This window comes from Manacus candei, unplaced genomic scaffold (genome assembly GCF_025592945.1).
Source record: "Manacus candei isolate 608988 ecotype Guabito, Panama unplaced genomic scaffold, ASM2559294v1 h1tg000037l, whole genome shotgun sequence".
In the NCBI taxonomy this organism is placed as follows: Eukaryota; Metazoa; Chordata; class Aves; order Passeriformes; family Pipridae; genus Manacus; species Manacus candei.
In genome coordinates this window covers 6,114,167-6,129,803 of record NW_026138085.1, presented here as the reverse complement: position 1 = coordinate 6,129,803, position 15,637 = coordinate 6,114,167, and the positions used below count along the sequence as shown (strand labels likewise).

At 48.4% G+C, this 15,637-nt stretch overlaps 2 protein-coding genes across 2 annotated transcripts; both read left to right on the top strand.

The window, feature by feature from the left end:
- Positions 1 to 237: 237 nt before the first annotated feature.
- EGR1 (early growth response 1) lies at positions 238 to 3,272 on the top strand. Its single transcript, XM_051794301.1, has 2 exons — positions 238 to 672; positions 977 to 3,272. Exons 1-2 carry the CDS (start codon positions 438 to 440, stop codon positions 2,272 to 2,274), a joined length of 1,533 nt encoding a protein of 510 aa, XP_051650261.1. The 5' UTR covers positions 238 to 437; the 3' UTR covers positions 2,275 to 3,272.
- Positions 3,273 to 9,453: 6,181 nt separating this feature from the next.
- On the top strand, positions 9,454 to 14,989 carry CCNG1 (cyclin G1). The gene is made up of 7 exons (XM_051794309.1): positions 9,454 to 9,597; positions 9,997 to 10,260; positions 11,282 to 11,535; positions 12,126 to 12,204; positions 12,287 to 12,385; positions 12,634 to 12,828; positions 13,470 to 14,989. Exons 2-6 carry the CDS (start codon positions 9,997 to 9,999, stop codon positions 12,823 to 12,825), a joined length of 888 nt encoding a protein of 295 aa, XP_051650269.1. The 5' UTR covers positions 9,454 to 9,597; the 3' UTR covers positions 12,826 to 12,828; positions 13,470 to 14,989.
- Positions 14,990 to 15,637: the final 648 nt, after the last annotated feature.

Here is a 15,637-nt window from a genome sequence, read left to right as displayed (position 1 = left end):
CGCTGCCCGCGGCCTGGAACAGCCCCGCACGGGGCGCGGGGCTCCCGGCGCGGGGCGGGCGGGGCCCCCCGGCCCGGCTTTCCCCGGTGCCAGGCGCTGACGCCAGGCGGGGTCCTCCAGGCCGCAACCATATAAGGGCTTCCTGCTTTCCATATATGGCCATGTACGTCATGGCCGGGGCGGCGCGCGGCCGGTGAGACCCGATATATAGGGGCGGTGTTGGGGCGGGCGGGGAGCCGAGCGCTTCCAGCGGGCACAGCCGGGGGGAGCCCCGGGCGGGCGGGCGGGCGGGGAGCCGAGCGCTTCCAGCGGGCAGCGCCGGGGCCACCGCGGCGCGGGGCGCACAGCAGGCGACGGCCGCCTCGCCGCAGCCGGCCCGTCCGCCGGCCCCGCGGCGGCAGCGCCATCACCCGTCAGAGCCGGAGCCCCGCGCCCTCATGGCCGCGGCCAAGGCGGAGATGCAGCTCCTGCCCCCGCTGCAGATCTCCGACCCCTTTGGCGCCTTCCCGCACTCGCCCCCCGCCATGGACACTCACTACCCCAAGCTGGAGGAGATGATGCTGCTCGGCGGCGGGGGCCCGCAGTTCCTCGCCCCGCCCGGGGCGCCTGAGAGCGGGGGCTTCGGCGCCGCCGGGGAGCCCGGGGAGCAGCACTTCGAGCACCTGGCGGCAGGTAAGCGCGCTGACCCGGCCCGGGCGGGCGGGGAGTCCCGGTCCGCCGCGGGGGCAGCGGCGCCTGCGGGAGCTCCGCGCTGCAGCGGCGCCCCCGGTCCCGGCGGCCGCGCGGGGGGATCCTCCTGTTTGCGTCAGAGCTCCGGACTGGCTGCGGCTGGAGCGCTGCCAGCGGCGCTGCAATATGTTACGCTCAATTAGTGATTAACCAGAATCTGGGGCTGCGCTGCGCTGGGGATGGCTCGCGAAGCTCCGGCAGCGGCTGCGGTGGCTGCTGGAAGTAATCGCTGTTCCTCTCTTTTCAGACACTTTTCCCGAAATCTCCCTGAACAACGAGAAAAGCCTGCCAGAAACCAGCTATCCCAACCAAACGACGCGGCTGCCGCCGATAACCTACACGGGGCGCTTCTCCTTAGAGCCGGCCCCCAACAGCGGCAACACCTTATGGCCAGAGCCTCTCTTCAGCCTCGTCAGTGGGCTGGTGGGCATGGCTAATGCACCTCCCACCTCGACGCCTACTTCATCATCGCCATCCTCCTCCTCGCAGAGCTCCCCACTGAGCTGCTCAGTCCAAGCCAGCGAGAACAGTCCAATCTATTCAGCTGCACCAACGTTTCCCAATTCCAGCTCTGACATTTTCCCTGAATCGCAGACCCAGTCCTTCCCCAACCCCTCTGGAGCCCCCATCCAGTACCCACCTCCAGCTTATCCGACTGCTAAAACCAACTTTCAGGTGCCAATGATCCCGGATTACCTGTTCCCTCAGCAACAGGGAGAGCTCAGTCTTGTTCCGGCTGATCAGAAGCCCTTCCCAGCCCTGGAGACCAGAGCACAGCAGCCTTCCCTCACGCCACTGTCCACTATTAAGGCATTTGCTACTCAGACTGGTTCCCAGGAGTTGAAGACCCTCAACACTAACTATCAGTCCCAGCTGATCAAGCCCAGCAGGATGAGGAAATACCCAAACCGTCCCAGCAAGACCCCTCCTCACGAGCGACCCTACGCCTGCCCCGTGGAGTCCTGTGACCGGAGGTTTTCCCGATCCGATGAGCTGACGCGGCACATCCGCATCCACACGGGACAGAAACCTTTCCAGTGCCGCATCTGCATGCGGAACTTCAGCAGGAGCGACCACTTGACCACGCACATCCGCACACACACAGGGGAGAAGCCATTTGCCTGTGACATTTGTGGCAGAAAGTTTGCCAGGAGTGATGAGAGGAAGAGGCACACTAAAATCCACCTTAGGCAGAAGGACAAGAAAGTGGAAAAGGCAGCTCCAGTCTCAACTGCTTCCCCAATTCCTGCCTATTCATCCTCTGTGACTACATCCTACCCTTCCTCCATCACCACCACTTATCCCTCACCAGTGCGCACAGTGTATTCCTCTCCTGCTCCGTCTTCCTATCCGTCCCCTGCACACACCACATTCCCCTCCCCTTCTATAGCAACCACTTATCCCTCTGGCACTGCCACTTTTCAGACCCAAGTGGCCACCTCCTTCTCATCTCCAGGGGTCACCAATAATTTCAGCTCTCAGGTGACCTCAGCACTTTCAGACATGAACTCAGCCTTTTCTCCAAGGACAATTGAGATCTGCTGAGATGACCTTCTGGAACAGGAGAATTTACCTTTTCCATTGGTATTATCAGACATGGAGTCTCCAATTACTCCCCCAACACCATACGTTGCAAGGCTATTTAACTTTAGTTTAAACTTCAGCTGCCTGAAACAACTGCTGCTTAAGTTTTCCACCTCTGTTGAATGACTTAATTTGCATGGACTGTGGATATAAGTTCAATATAATTTTCCCCGTAAACAATAGTCTTTTATTAGGAAGAAAGGACTTTTGATTAAGTATCTAGCTGATGTAAATTGTACATGTGCCATGGTTTTGCTTTCCTTTAGGGTACTATTGATGTGGAAAAAAAAATCTTTGCATATTCATATTGTATTATTTGGAGTTTGCAGGGCCATATTTTGTAAATGTTAATTCTATTTCAGTGACAATGCTGTAACGCGTTTCAAACTTCTTTGGGAACAGCACTTACTGTATTTGAGCATGTTAGAGTGATGCTGTGTAAATATCATCTGATGAGACACTCACATGTGGCAGAAGTTTTGTTTTAAAAGTTAAAAGTCTTGGTGCCTTTTTGTGAAGCCTTGCTGACGTCATGCATTTGTGTGAATGGATGCTTTGCATCTTGCCTTAAAAGTGAAAGGGATGTTACTCAAAGAATGTAAAGGGAAGCAGGGAATGGGTGGGGAGAGGAGCAGGAGAAAGGCCTGAGGGATGGAATGTAAGCAAAAAAAAAAAAAATCCCACACCTCTCAAAGTCTATTTTTGTTACAAAAATGTAAATTTATATATATATTCAGGAGTTGGAATGTTGTAGTTACCTACTGAGTAGGCAGCAATTTTTGTATGTTATGAACATGCAGTTCATTATTTTGTGGTTTATTTTTACTTTATAATTGTGTTTGTTAAAATGAAAGTGACTGTTTGGCTTCTAAACACATTGAATGCGCTTTCCTGCCAATGGGATATTTGGTGTACAATACCCTTCAGAAAAAAATAAATAAAATATCAAGTCGTGCAGACTTCCACGTTTTCCTTTAAGTTACTACACAGGAAGACTGTGCCACAGCAATCCTGACTCCCTTAGTGGCTGCAAAGCCACAAATGCTGCTTGTCTCCTGGAAAAATACCTGTTTAAAGAAAGGAGATCAGTCTCATGTCCAGTCGCTTGCAAAGGCTTGGATGGAGCACCCGCATCCTTGCGTTAGGTGCATTACCTGCTCTTTGGAAGTAGCCATGATTACTGTTTTCTGGCTTCTCCAGAAGCATGTGAGCTAATCTTGGGAAGAAAACCGATTCTTCCAGTGCTGAAAGTTAAGTTAGAAAATTAGAATCTCAACTGTGTTTGTAGGTAGCCAGAAATCTTACTGGGTGGGAAGATAATAGAGCAGTTTTAAGGCTGGAAATACAATAAGCTCAGTCATAATGGCTGGTTGACAGAAGGTGGCCCTGCTCAGCTGAGGGCTGTCGTGAGTTCCTCTTTGACACAACACAGGGCATGTAAGTGTGTGGCCCTGTCAGACTTTATTACAGCTGTGTCAGTATTTGTAGGAGAAAACCCTTCCTTAGGGGATGGTTTGAAATACATTCCAGGGGTTATGTGGCCACTGCAGACTGAAGTCAGAGGAGTTTCATCCCTGAGAACTAGTGGTGCAGGCACAGAACAGGGTTCTGGTGTCTGTCCTTTCGGGTGGGCTCTCTACAGACCACTGGTGTTTAGGGTTGTGAGTCGCCGGGATACACGCTATTTCCACGGCCTTCATCCCATAGAAAGCGAGCAGATTCCCGGGCTGGGAAAGCACCGACCGCGCGTTTTCTGCGGGATCTCCCGCTGGCCGGTGGCCCGAAGACAAGGACACCCGATTCTTAAAAAGTTCTCTTCTAGTCCAGCTGGGAGGACGAGCCGGTTCCAAAGAGGCTGTTCCCAGGGAACCAGCAGGTGCTGCCACCGACCGGGGGAAGCCCTTTCCCTGCGGGAAGCGCAGCGCGGGGGGAGGGAGGGAAGAACCTTTTTCCCCCCACTCACGGGCAGGAACCGCGCTCGCCCGAGCCAAAGCCCGGCTGCCCGCGATCTAAAGCTGTCGGTGATTTAAAGCCGTCGGCGATCCAAAGCCGTCGGCGATTCCAAGCCCCGGCTCCGGCCCGAGCGGGGGCCCCGCGCGCGCACGCGGCTCTCGGGGGCGCGCCCGGGCCCCGTCACGCGGCCCCGGGCGGGCGGAAGCGCCGCGGCCGCCGGAACCGCGCGGGCCATATTTGGCTCTTCCTGAGCGGCCTTTTATGGCACTTCCGAGGCCCAAAAAAGGCGTTTCCTGCCCCGGCCGTTCCGGGGCCGCTCCGCGCAGCCGCTGCGGACCCTGCGGAGAGACCGCCCCCCCCCCCGGGCACGGACCGGGAACGGCCCCGATCCAACCCCGGGAACGGCCCCGGTCCAGCCCCGGGAATGGTTTCGATCCAGCCCCGGGAACGGCCCCGATCCAGCCCCGGGAACGGCCCCGATCCAGCCCCGGGAACGGCCCCGATCCAACCCCGGGAACGGCCCCGATCCAGCCCTGGGAACGGCCCCGATCCAACCCCGGGAACGGCCCCGATCCAACCCCGGGAACGGCCCCGATCCGGCCCCGGGAATGGTTTCGTTGCAGCCCCGGGAATGGCCCCGATCCAGCCCCGGGAATGGTTTCGTTGCAGCCCCGGGAATGGCCCGGGAACGACCCCGATCCGGCCCCGGGAACGGCCCCGCTGCGGCCGCTGCCCCGCGGTCCTGCCGGTCGGTGTCGGCAGCAGGGGCCGGGTCGCTCCCCCCGAAAGAGGTAGGATGCCCGCCCGACCCCCCTGCAGAGCCCGGGGACCGTGTCCACCAGGACCTTCCCCACCCCGGCTTCTCCTCTGCGGGGCCCTTCCACGAGCGACTCTTCGCCTGGACGGTCCGAGCCCGGGCGGCTGCTCTGTGCTTTACATGCACCGGATAAAAATGATTATTAGGTTTCCTTTCCCTTTAGAAATAAGGAGCTAAAAATCACTTAAGGCATGCTTAAGAGCCCAGTGTCTCCTGTGGGTGTCCCGTTGCGTTGTGTCCTGTTGTTTTCTGGAAATGCCACTGGAGGCTCTCTATAAAAACTGGTGAGATGCAGCTGTTACAGATATTTCTGTTGAGACTGAGAATTTCTCTGACCAAGTAGGTCACTGGCCTTGACTGAGGAGACGAGACTTAACGAGGAGTGGAGAGACTTCTCTGCAGGCAGAGACTGTAGTGAAGAGATACGTGACCGAGGGTCCTCCTTTCCTCCAGGGCTCCCACTGGTGCAGGTCCAGACCACAGGGGTGATTTTGTGCATCTGAGCAAGACCTCAGGTGACCCTAGAAAAAATAACTTTGTAGACTCTGAACTAGTGTCGGGGGGGGAGTGAAGGTGGTCTGAGCTGCAGCAGATGGCCTTGAAGGGCTGCCCCCAAGCACAGGTTTGACTAAAGCCACTGTCAGGTTGGACTAAAGCTGGATGCAGTGGGTGAAGGCTGGCTCATGAAGAGTGTCTTTGACCCCTTCTAAACCAAACTGTTAACTAGGGCTGAACTTCTCCAAATCAAACTCTTCACTAGGTCTAGGGTATTTCTTGATTTTTTTTGGTATAAGTGTCTGTTTATTTCAAGCTTTTTTCTGTTTTTAGCCCAGTAGACTCAGGAATCCCCCAGAGTTATGTGTGTAGTTAATGTGTTTATGAAGAGGGCTTGGCTGTGGGATTTTTGAGCTAAACACTCCCATGTTTTTACCCGTGTACGTCATCTTAATGTAGCCCTAACAAATACTAGTTAGACCTAGAAAAGAGATTACATGCTTTAAAGTGCACTGAGTCTCTAGGATGAAATATGAGCTGTAGCTAAAGAACAAGAACTTTTATAATAGTTAAGTTTTTTTTGCTACAATCAAAGTGACTTTGTTTTTAAAAATCAGCCTTGACTGATAGACTTTAATGATTTATGAACTTGATGAATGAAACTCTCTCTTCCAAATAGCTGAGGCTGATGCTTATACATATTCTCTGGCACTTTGCAGGGTTCAGTTTGTGATCATTGTTTGGCACAGTCATAATGAAAATGATGGATGGTTACGAAGGAGTATTTCTAACGTGTATATTTCAAAAGCATCATTAAAGTATTCTTCTTGAACTTTTTTTTTAATAAGCATATAGGCTCATCTTTTTCTTTTGTGAGCTTTTCCTACTACTTTTTTGTATCTCCAAACGCCAGTGATGTTACACAATGATGCCACCAATAAATGTTGATACTTGAAAGTTCTGGTCTCCAGTGTCCTCTGTTAGGTTGACCTGAGGAATATGACCTGGCTTCTGCTATCCCAAATGCTGTGACAGTGGCCTTCTCCTCTAGCAATAAAACTGTTGATCACAAATAGACTTGTGAACATCAGAGTTGGAAGTTTGATTTGAGACAGAAGTTTGATTTGATGGGTAAAAGGCAGTGAATGCCTTCAGCCTTTTGCTAAGACGCAGTTAAAACTTTTAAGCAGACTGAGCATTACTTTTTATCTGCCAGTGGCTGTTCTCCAATCTGACAAGGTTAGTTGGGGGTGGCTTTAGAAGCTCTTGAAATCATGTTACATAATGAATATGTAAAATGTGTTTATCCAAATTGCTGCACTCATTTGACTGCACAGGTGTGTGTGGCTCTCAGGTTATCGACCTGAATGTGCCCAGCTATGGAGCAAGTCACTGAACTTTCTGGTGCATTCCAACACGTAACATTCTGTAAGCTGAGTGCATGAACTGGAACTGTGCTTCCAGGTTTGCCTGCATTTACAGGAATTCTAGTCACAGCAGCCTTGGGGAACCCTCAAAGTACTGTAAACACACCTTAGTAAAGCCTGAGCTTTGACTTCTTAGCCAAAGAAGTGTCATTAAGCTACGGAGTGAATGCATTCAGTTTTACCATTTTTAATGGTTTTGACTCTGTCATTGGAATACCTGAAAGAACACTGGAACAGAAGGAAATGAAGGGCCAGACTCGATGAGGAAATCTTATTACAAATTTCCTAGAGCAAAATGTCAACAGTGGTTCTTAGAATACTGTCTAGAACGTTTCTTCCTAATTAATCAGGGAACTAGAGTTGGAAACAGGACAAAGTTGAAGGAAATGTGCAGCAGTAGCATTTTGTTCTGAAGATACTTGTGATTAAAGGTCTTGGCCACGATTTCTAACTTCTGTACTCTCAGGCACACACAGCCAAATGGTAAAGAAAGAAAGGTGAAAGAAAGAGTTACGCTCAGAGTTCTTTTGTGCAGGCTTTAGAGATTTCTGATCATTTCTCAACTTTAGGGAGAGCAGCTTGTGTCATACCCGGATCCGAGCTGTTTGGCTCCATCAGAGATGGCGCCAGCAGGCTTTAGATGTCCTGTGCTGCCACCTTATGTCTGGAAACAAAACTGACTTGAACGTTCTTACCAGGAAATACTTACGTTAATGCTCAAGTGACCTTGTAACTGTAGCTCTAGTCTTGAGTATGAAAACAATCACATCAAGTTATGCAGTTTCGGTTCCTTTGATTTTCTTTAGGAATCTGAGACTAAGCTTCTTGGTGGGTTTGGGGGTTTGGCTTTCGTTTTTTTTGTTTGTTTGTTTGTTTGTTTGTTTTTTTCGGGTTTTTTTCTGTTTTCAGTTTGTTTGTTTGTTTTTTTTATTGGTAGGAGAGCAGTGGTGTCGTCCTCTCCCCACTTGCTTGTGTTTTTTCTTCCTCCTTCCCAGTTCCTCCCTGAACTCACAAGGAGTAGAAAGCTGTTTTATTTTCTAGCTCTGGGTACCTGGAGACAAACACTGGAATACATATCTTTGGAGCATAACATAAAGAACATGACTTACATCTAGAAGTTTGTAACTTCTATTTTCTGATGCTGCTTTTCATGCACTGTGAGTGTCTGAGAAATAAGGGAGAGACAAATGTACGGATCATCCTCTGCCTCAGGGGACCAGGAAAAGCCACTGACTAAAAAACTAAAATGCTGCTCCATAGGGAGCCCCTGCACAGGACTGAACTTTATTCTGTGCTTCCTGTCAGTTCCCACGTGAGCCCAGGTCTCCAGTCTGGGTCATGCAGGACTTGAGGTATCAAGTACAAACTCTGAGTAATGTTTGTGAATTAAGGTGGTAGAACTTAAAGTGTATTGTTTACTTTTTAATTCCTCAGAATTTCCATGGTATTTGATATTAAATACCTCAGAGGGGTCTATCATGCCTGGGGACAGGAGAGTTCTGGCTGCAGTTCCCATCTCCCTGCAGGCCAAAGCTTGGTGTTCCCTGTGCTCCAAAGGTGGTGGATGGAAAGGTTGGAAATGCTGTTGGCACAGGCCCTGCTCAGCCTGGGCTGTGACTTTCCATCTTTCCAGCTCTTCTGTCCCTTCCCTTGGATTTTCCTAGGAGCTGTGATGTGCCACGGGCAGCAGAGATGGACAATGCCTCCCTTAGTCCCAGAGTCCCCAGGATGGAACACAAAGAAAATAGCAGGAATATGAAAATTTCATGCACTGAGAGTTTGTGGTGCTCTGGATCAAATCTTGGATTTATAATGTTAAAGGAGAGGGTGGGGTTGGGCAGCACTTGGCTGTTTTGGGGCTTCTCTATCTCCTTGTCATTATTGTTCTTATCACTGCTATTGTTACTACTGTTAGTGTTATGTATTATCATGAATATTAAATTATTGTATTTTTCTTGGTTTCCATCATTAAACTATTCTGATCTCTCCCGACGAGCTGGATTTTTTCCTTTGATCTCTTCCCCACCTCACTGCTGGGGGGGCTGGTGCCCAACTGCCGGCTGGGGTTCAGCCATGACTCCGGGGCAATTCTGGGGGCTCAGAACCAGACTCACTCGGTCGGTTTTTGGGCTCCCACAGAGAGATCCAGTGCTGTGTTTGGGCGGCTCGGAACTGAGCCCGAGTCCTGCGATTCCGGGCTCACAAGCAGAGACCCCGGTGCCACGTTTGGGGGGGCTCAGAACTCGGCTCACTTGGTCAGTTTTTGAACTCACAAGGAGACACCAAGTGCTGTGTTTTGGAGGCTCAAAATCAGGCTTAGAGCTTAAAAACATGGACTAAATCCCGCATCCCGGCTGCGGGACGGGCGGGAGGCGGCGCCGGGCCGGGCGGGCGGTGCTGGCGCGGCGCGGCCACCGGAGGGCGCCGCTGGGGCGGGCGGGGCGGGGCCGCAGCGCTCGCCGGTGCCCGCGGGACCGGACGGAGCCCGAAACAGACCCCGGTACCGACCCGGCACCGACCCCGGTACCGACCCGGCACCGCTCCGGGCCCCGGCCGCCCCGCCAGGGCAGGGAGCGGGTCGGCACGGACACGGTAAGGGCGCGGGGTCGGGTCCCGCCGGCTGCGCGTTTGGCTCCCCCGCGCCCGTCCCGCCGGTGCGGCCGCTGGGTCGGGGCTTGTCCCGTTGTCCCCCCGTCCCGCCGGCGGAGCGCGCAGGGGGCTCGTCTGCCGGCGGAACCCCCGCGGTTCGGGAGCAGGCGACAGGCCCGGGCATGTCCCAGGAGGCGGCGCCTGCGCGGTCCCGCCGTGCCCCGCACACCCCCCGCACATCCCGGGAATCACCCGCGGCTGGGGGTAACCCGGGAATCACTGGGGCTGGGGCTGACCCCGCCTGTGCCCGGCCGTGTGCCTTTGCTTTAGAGGCGGCTGTAACTCGGTGAGTTTTCCCCCGTTCGGCTGCTTGACACGGTGGCGGGTGTTTCGTTGTTGCAGATGATCGACACCCTGGCGAGCACCGAGGCCGAGGAGCTGCTGCTCCAGCTCTCGGCGCTGCTGGAGCAGGAGCTGCGGGCTCAGCCCAAGCCCGCCGGGCTCCGGCTGGTCGAGGCTGCTCACGACAATGGCCTCCGAATGACTGCCCGGCTGCGGGACTTCGAAGTGAAAGACCTGCTCAGCTTAACTCAGTTCTTTGGCTTCCACACGGAGACGTTTTCCCTGGCTGTGAATTTCTTGGATAGATTCTTGTCCAAAATGAAGGTAAGGCTTTTTAAAGTGTAAGCCCTCAGTCGTTAGCTCCTGCTCATTGTGTTAGAACATACTGGGTTTAGATGGCTAAAGGTTTAGCTCCTTCCATAGATTCTGATTGCACCAGATGTTCCCTGTTCAGATTTTAGTATTCTTAAGAAAGCTGTTTCCTCTGGAGAAGACAAGGAATGGGGCATCAGTGTCAACTTTAGGATGCCCATAGGCTGGGAAATGCAGAGCATCTAATGGGTTAGACCAAGACAAACTGTCTTTCCTGTCGCATGGATACAAGAACATCTTAAATTACTTCTTATTTAACTGCCTTTTCAACCTGCCTGTGTATATCAAGATGCTGTTCAGCACTCAGAGTCTGGTGAAACATCAGTTAGCACTCCATTCTCCTGTGCAGAAGTGACATGCTGACCTGGGTTGTTTTTAATTGTCTGACAAGACAGGATTACCACTGTACAATCTGGACAAGAACAAAAGCTTGTTTTCCTTGTGTGTTAAAACAAAAATGAGAAAGCTGCATGGGAAAATGATGATTTGAAAGACTTCTGAATCCAAAATAAGCAGTAAAAATGTGGACTGCAATGTCTGTGAATAAATCTATATATATATGTACATATATATATGTGTGTGTATATATATTTTTTAAAAGAGTTAGAAAACTCCAATTTTTTTTGGTATCAATATGTACAACACTTAAAGTCCTAAAAGCTTTTGATTAGGCTATTATAGAACCTCATTAAGAAACTAATTCTACCTCAATCAAAATATATTGTTCTGCAATCTTGCTTTTTAGATGAATGAGGTGGAACTTGGAGTGTGTAAGTGTCTTCTTCTTTGGTTAAATAAAAAGAATATAATGTAAAAGACTTAGTTCTCAATCTCCAAAAAACAGAACAGCCTCCCCTGCCTCCCATAATTTTTTCCTACAATACATTGGTGCCTGCAGTTTGGTACTTACATGTTGTAATGGCTGATCAAAGGCCTTCCTCTCTGAAGGTAACAACAATGAATTTTTCTTTAGGTGCAGCCTAAACACTTGGGCTGTGTTGGACTCAGCTGCTTCTACTTGGCTGTGAAGGCATCAGAAGAAGAAAGAAATGTGCCCTTGGCCACTGACTTAATTCGGATAAGCCAGTACAGGTTCACTGTTTCTGATATGATGAGAATGGAGAAAATCATATTGGAGAAGCTGAGTTGGAAAGTGAAAGCTACAACAGCCTTCCAATTTCTACAGCTGTATCATTCACTGGTTCACGAGAATTTAAGCTGTGAAAGGTAAAATAGCTAATACTAATTTTGCTCTTAACTGCATATGATCAGGAAGCCTATGCAGAAAAATGAGCAGGGAAATTGCTCAAGTAATTGGCCTTTCTATACTTTAAAAATCCCACAAACTTTTCTCTTTATTGGTAAATATCATAAATGTGAGTATGTGTGGTTTAATATTATTTTAAACATTGTTTGCATAAATTGATCTAAAGAGTATTGCTCTCTGAGCTGAAAACCAAACTTGCTCAGTAATGATGGTATAATGAATCTCTGCTTATGCTGCATTAAAGTATTGCCTTATTGCAAAGATTGCAAAATCTGGCTTAAAAAGATTCCTTTTGCTAGTAAGCACTAAAATTCCCTGTTGTTAAACCTGTTTTGACAATGCAACTCTCCCCAGCGTAACACAACATTTATTTTTAGCACTAGGACTGCCAAAGCTGAACACCTGTTTGACTGTAACCCTAGAACTTTGGGGACAAACGAGGTCTTTGTTTAGATAATGAACATTGTTGCTGCTTCTGTGAGTTCCCAGGGTGATGCTGCCCTGCTCAAGCTTGCATTTTTCTACATTCACTTGTCTGTTTTTATTCTAGGAGAAAGTACCTTAATTTTGAGAGACTTGAGACTCAGCTTAAGGCCTGTCACTGCAGAATCATGTTTTCTAAAGCCAAGGTAAACATCTTGAAAGTTCAAAGACAGTGAAACTACTGAAACTTAACAAAGCAGTGTTCAAAAACGTTGTCTCTCTCTCCAGCCTTCTGTCTTGGCACTGTCTATTATGGCACTAGAGATAGAAGAACAAAAGCTGCTGGAGTTGACAGAGGCATTGGAATTTCTGCAGTTGCATTCCAAGGTATGTACACACAAAGTTTCAGGGGAGGACAGAATTAAAATGCATGCAAGGGTCTACACAGTGGGGAAGGGGCAGGTGCATTGTCATAGTGGTTTCTTTTCTGTCTTTGTTGTGGTGTTTTGTTGTTTTTTTTTCCATTTGGCCTGGGATATTTGGCCAAATTTTAGATGAAGAAGCTGGAAGTACATGTATGAAATAAGGATTTAACTAGTTATTAGTGACAGAATCTTTTCTGTCTTGCTGTTTAGATAAACAACAGAGATTTGACCTTCTGGAAGGAACTGGTTTTAAAGTGCCTTACAGAATATTCCTCGAGCAAGTGCTCCAAACCAAATGTCCAGAAATTAAAGTGGATTGTGTCTGGACGTACAGCACGGCAGCTCAAACACAGCTACTACAGAATAACACACCTTCCTACCATTCCAGAGACCAGCTCATAAAAGGTAACTCCTTGCAAAATCCACTCCTGATAATGTAGAAGTAATTAGCTGTTAACTGCCTGAAAGTTTCTTATTCCATGTCGGTTACCTCATGGAAAATGTGTAACATAAACACAGTAGGCCTGTCTTAGAGGCAGGTCTGTTCTCGTGTTCCTGCTTGAGCCACTGCTGGACCTAAAGAAGTGACAACCTAATATATGAACACTGGAGAACTCATCCTCTGGTGTGCTGTTGGAAGCAGAAGTGTTCTATAGACATTGGGACCTCATTCAAACTAAAATTTGGAGTAAAGCTGGTAAAAAGGCAGAGAAAAAACTCGACTTGCTCCTATTCTAAAAAAAAAAAAAAAGTAAAATCACCCTGTTAGGATGAGTTTCTTGTAATAGTTCACTTAAACCACTTAACAGAGAAGACAGTTGTAATACCATTTTACTGTTCAGTAAAGTCTAAAATCTGTAATTCAGTCATTCATGTTACTGCAGTTTTACTCTGTAGAAACTGTGAACTACTTCCTTACCCAGACTTCAGTTGCAGAGGCTACACCTTTCCTGCTGTATTGCTGTTGTCTTGCTGCATTAAGATCTTATGTTTTGTTTGGCTCTTGTAGAAAGCCCTTCAGTTGACTGGTTTGTTTGTTTTTACAGGAGTACAATAAAATGAAGGAAAAAACATCCTGTGACCTTGTCAACAGGCACATGAATACTTGAGAAACAAAGGCTGAACCATGATCTTAATAATGAAGAACTCAACTCATGGAAAGAACATGTAACATTTCAGACTAAAGATCCTCCCAGCAAATACGTTCTTTTCATGATGATTACAACAGAATGTGGTGTCACTTTTCAGTCTTACTTGGCAGACTGTTCACTATTCAGTGAAACACCACGATACAAGGAATTTTAACACCTTACAGTTTGTAGAGCAGCTCCTGTAATCTAACCTTGGTTTACTGTAACTGCAGGTGCTGAATCATATATTTAATTTAAAAAATCGGGTTCACTTTCCGAGGATTACATGATACTAGAAAGATAGGATGTGCAGTGCTGCAGTGTGTTAATCAAACAGCAGACTAATCCCACTCACTGCTGCTGAGAATAGCAAATTCCTGTCAGCCCACCTGACGTGCTGTTTGGGCAGTGTCACCACGTGTCCCTGCTGAGCAGGGCACTGGCCTTCTACCATAGACACATTAAAAATTAGCCTCTGTGATACCCACTGAACGTGCTGAGTAGCTAGAGCAGGAGGAAAGTTTAATGCATTTCCTTATAAAAGGCAGTCACTAACACAGCATCAGTAACTGCAGTGTTTTGTGAGAGCCGTAGTTTGCTGAGATTACAAATAGGAATTAGTTCCCAGAGTGTAAAACTTTGTGATACCTAATGAAGGCCAAGGGAAAGTACTGGCTCACATGCCCTAGATCTGACATTAGTTTTGCTGTACTAAAGGTAAATGCTGATGCTGAACAGGCACATTGCCACAGGCACAGCAGGAACAGGGCTAATTCCCCATCTTGGACTGTGTGTAGGAGCAATCTGGTTGAGAAACACTGAAGATTACTTCAACTCTGATCTCTAATGGTAACCTTTGTAAAATATAACTGTTTTTTTCTGCAGACCAGATCAGTACTTGAGGCATATCGTGCTTCTAGTGCTAACAAGGAAGTGAATAATAGGAATGTGTTATTGTATGTTAGATGACTAGAGGTGCTGGGGGAACGTTGCTCATGTCCTCTTGAATTCTGCATCACTGTGGGATGGGGGATGTTAGCAACAGGCTGTGAAAACTGATTGTCATTTGGACCAGTGTAGTGGAGAAGGAGAGATCAGAGTGTGGGCTTAGGTGTTAGCCAGCCAAGCCCTCCCCATTATGGGAACAGCTGAGGGGGAAACCATTCAAACCAGTTAAACCTTTCACACAAGACTCCATACCAAAGCTCTGTCCTGGACTAATCAAGTCTCACGAGCTCATGGGAGTGACTGCACGTGAACCATGTAATTGGGTATTGCACCTGCCAGAGCTCCCTGGGCATTGTCCTGGCTTGTGCAAAGCACTCCAGGGATTTGGACAAAGGTGTGCTCGGCCTACTGGGAGAGGAAACAATTCTCATTGTCCTGTCTCAATATTAAGATATGTACCTTTCAATTAAACATTGAAATGTGCTTAACTGGGCAGCTTTTCTCTTTCTTGTTATAAAACATTTTAGTAGGAAGCCTATAAAGTGACTTACACCCGAACAGTACCTGGAGGAAAATTTCCAGGCAGGAGGTAAGACATTATGGAGAAGTTTTTTCTGTTTGTTGGTTTTTTTTTTTTTTTTTAAGAGGTTGTGGCTGCATGGGAAAGGCTGGACAACCACAGGAGAAACTCAAGGTTCTTGATTACAATTTTTTCAACTTGCCCCCCAATTAGTCTAAATTCTTTGAGATGTGAATGTGTCGAGACTGAAAAGACTTACTTAAGTAGCTTAGACTGTTCAAATTTGACTTCAGCTCTTCCATTATTTATCTAATAGTTCATAACCATTCCAAGTGGTTGACATGCTTCATGGCTGTGTCCTTAATGGTGTGTACAAAATTCCTCATTGGCAAATGCAAAAGGTTGTATAAAATAGTAGCCGAGTTTACCATGTGGCTATTAAATTTAAAACTATATACAAAAATGTACAGCTTTCTAGATACACTGTCAACAATTTGCACATTCTGTGTTGGCAATGAATAAATGCAAGATAGCATTTCCTACCTAGGGACTCCTCCCTATTCCTTTGAAAAGTCTTTGTATTCTCTTACTTTTAAAATCTTGATTATTTTTAGGG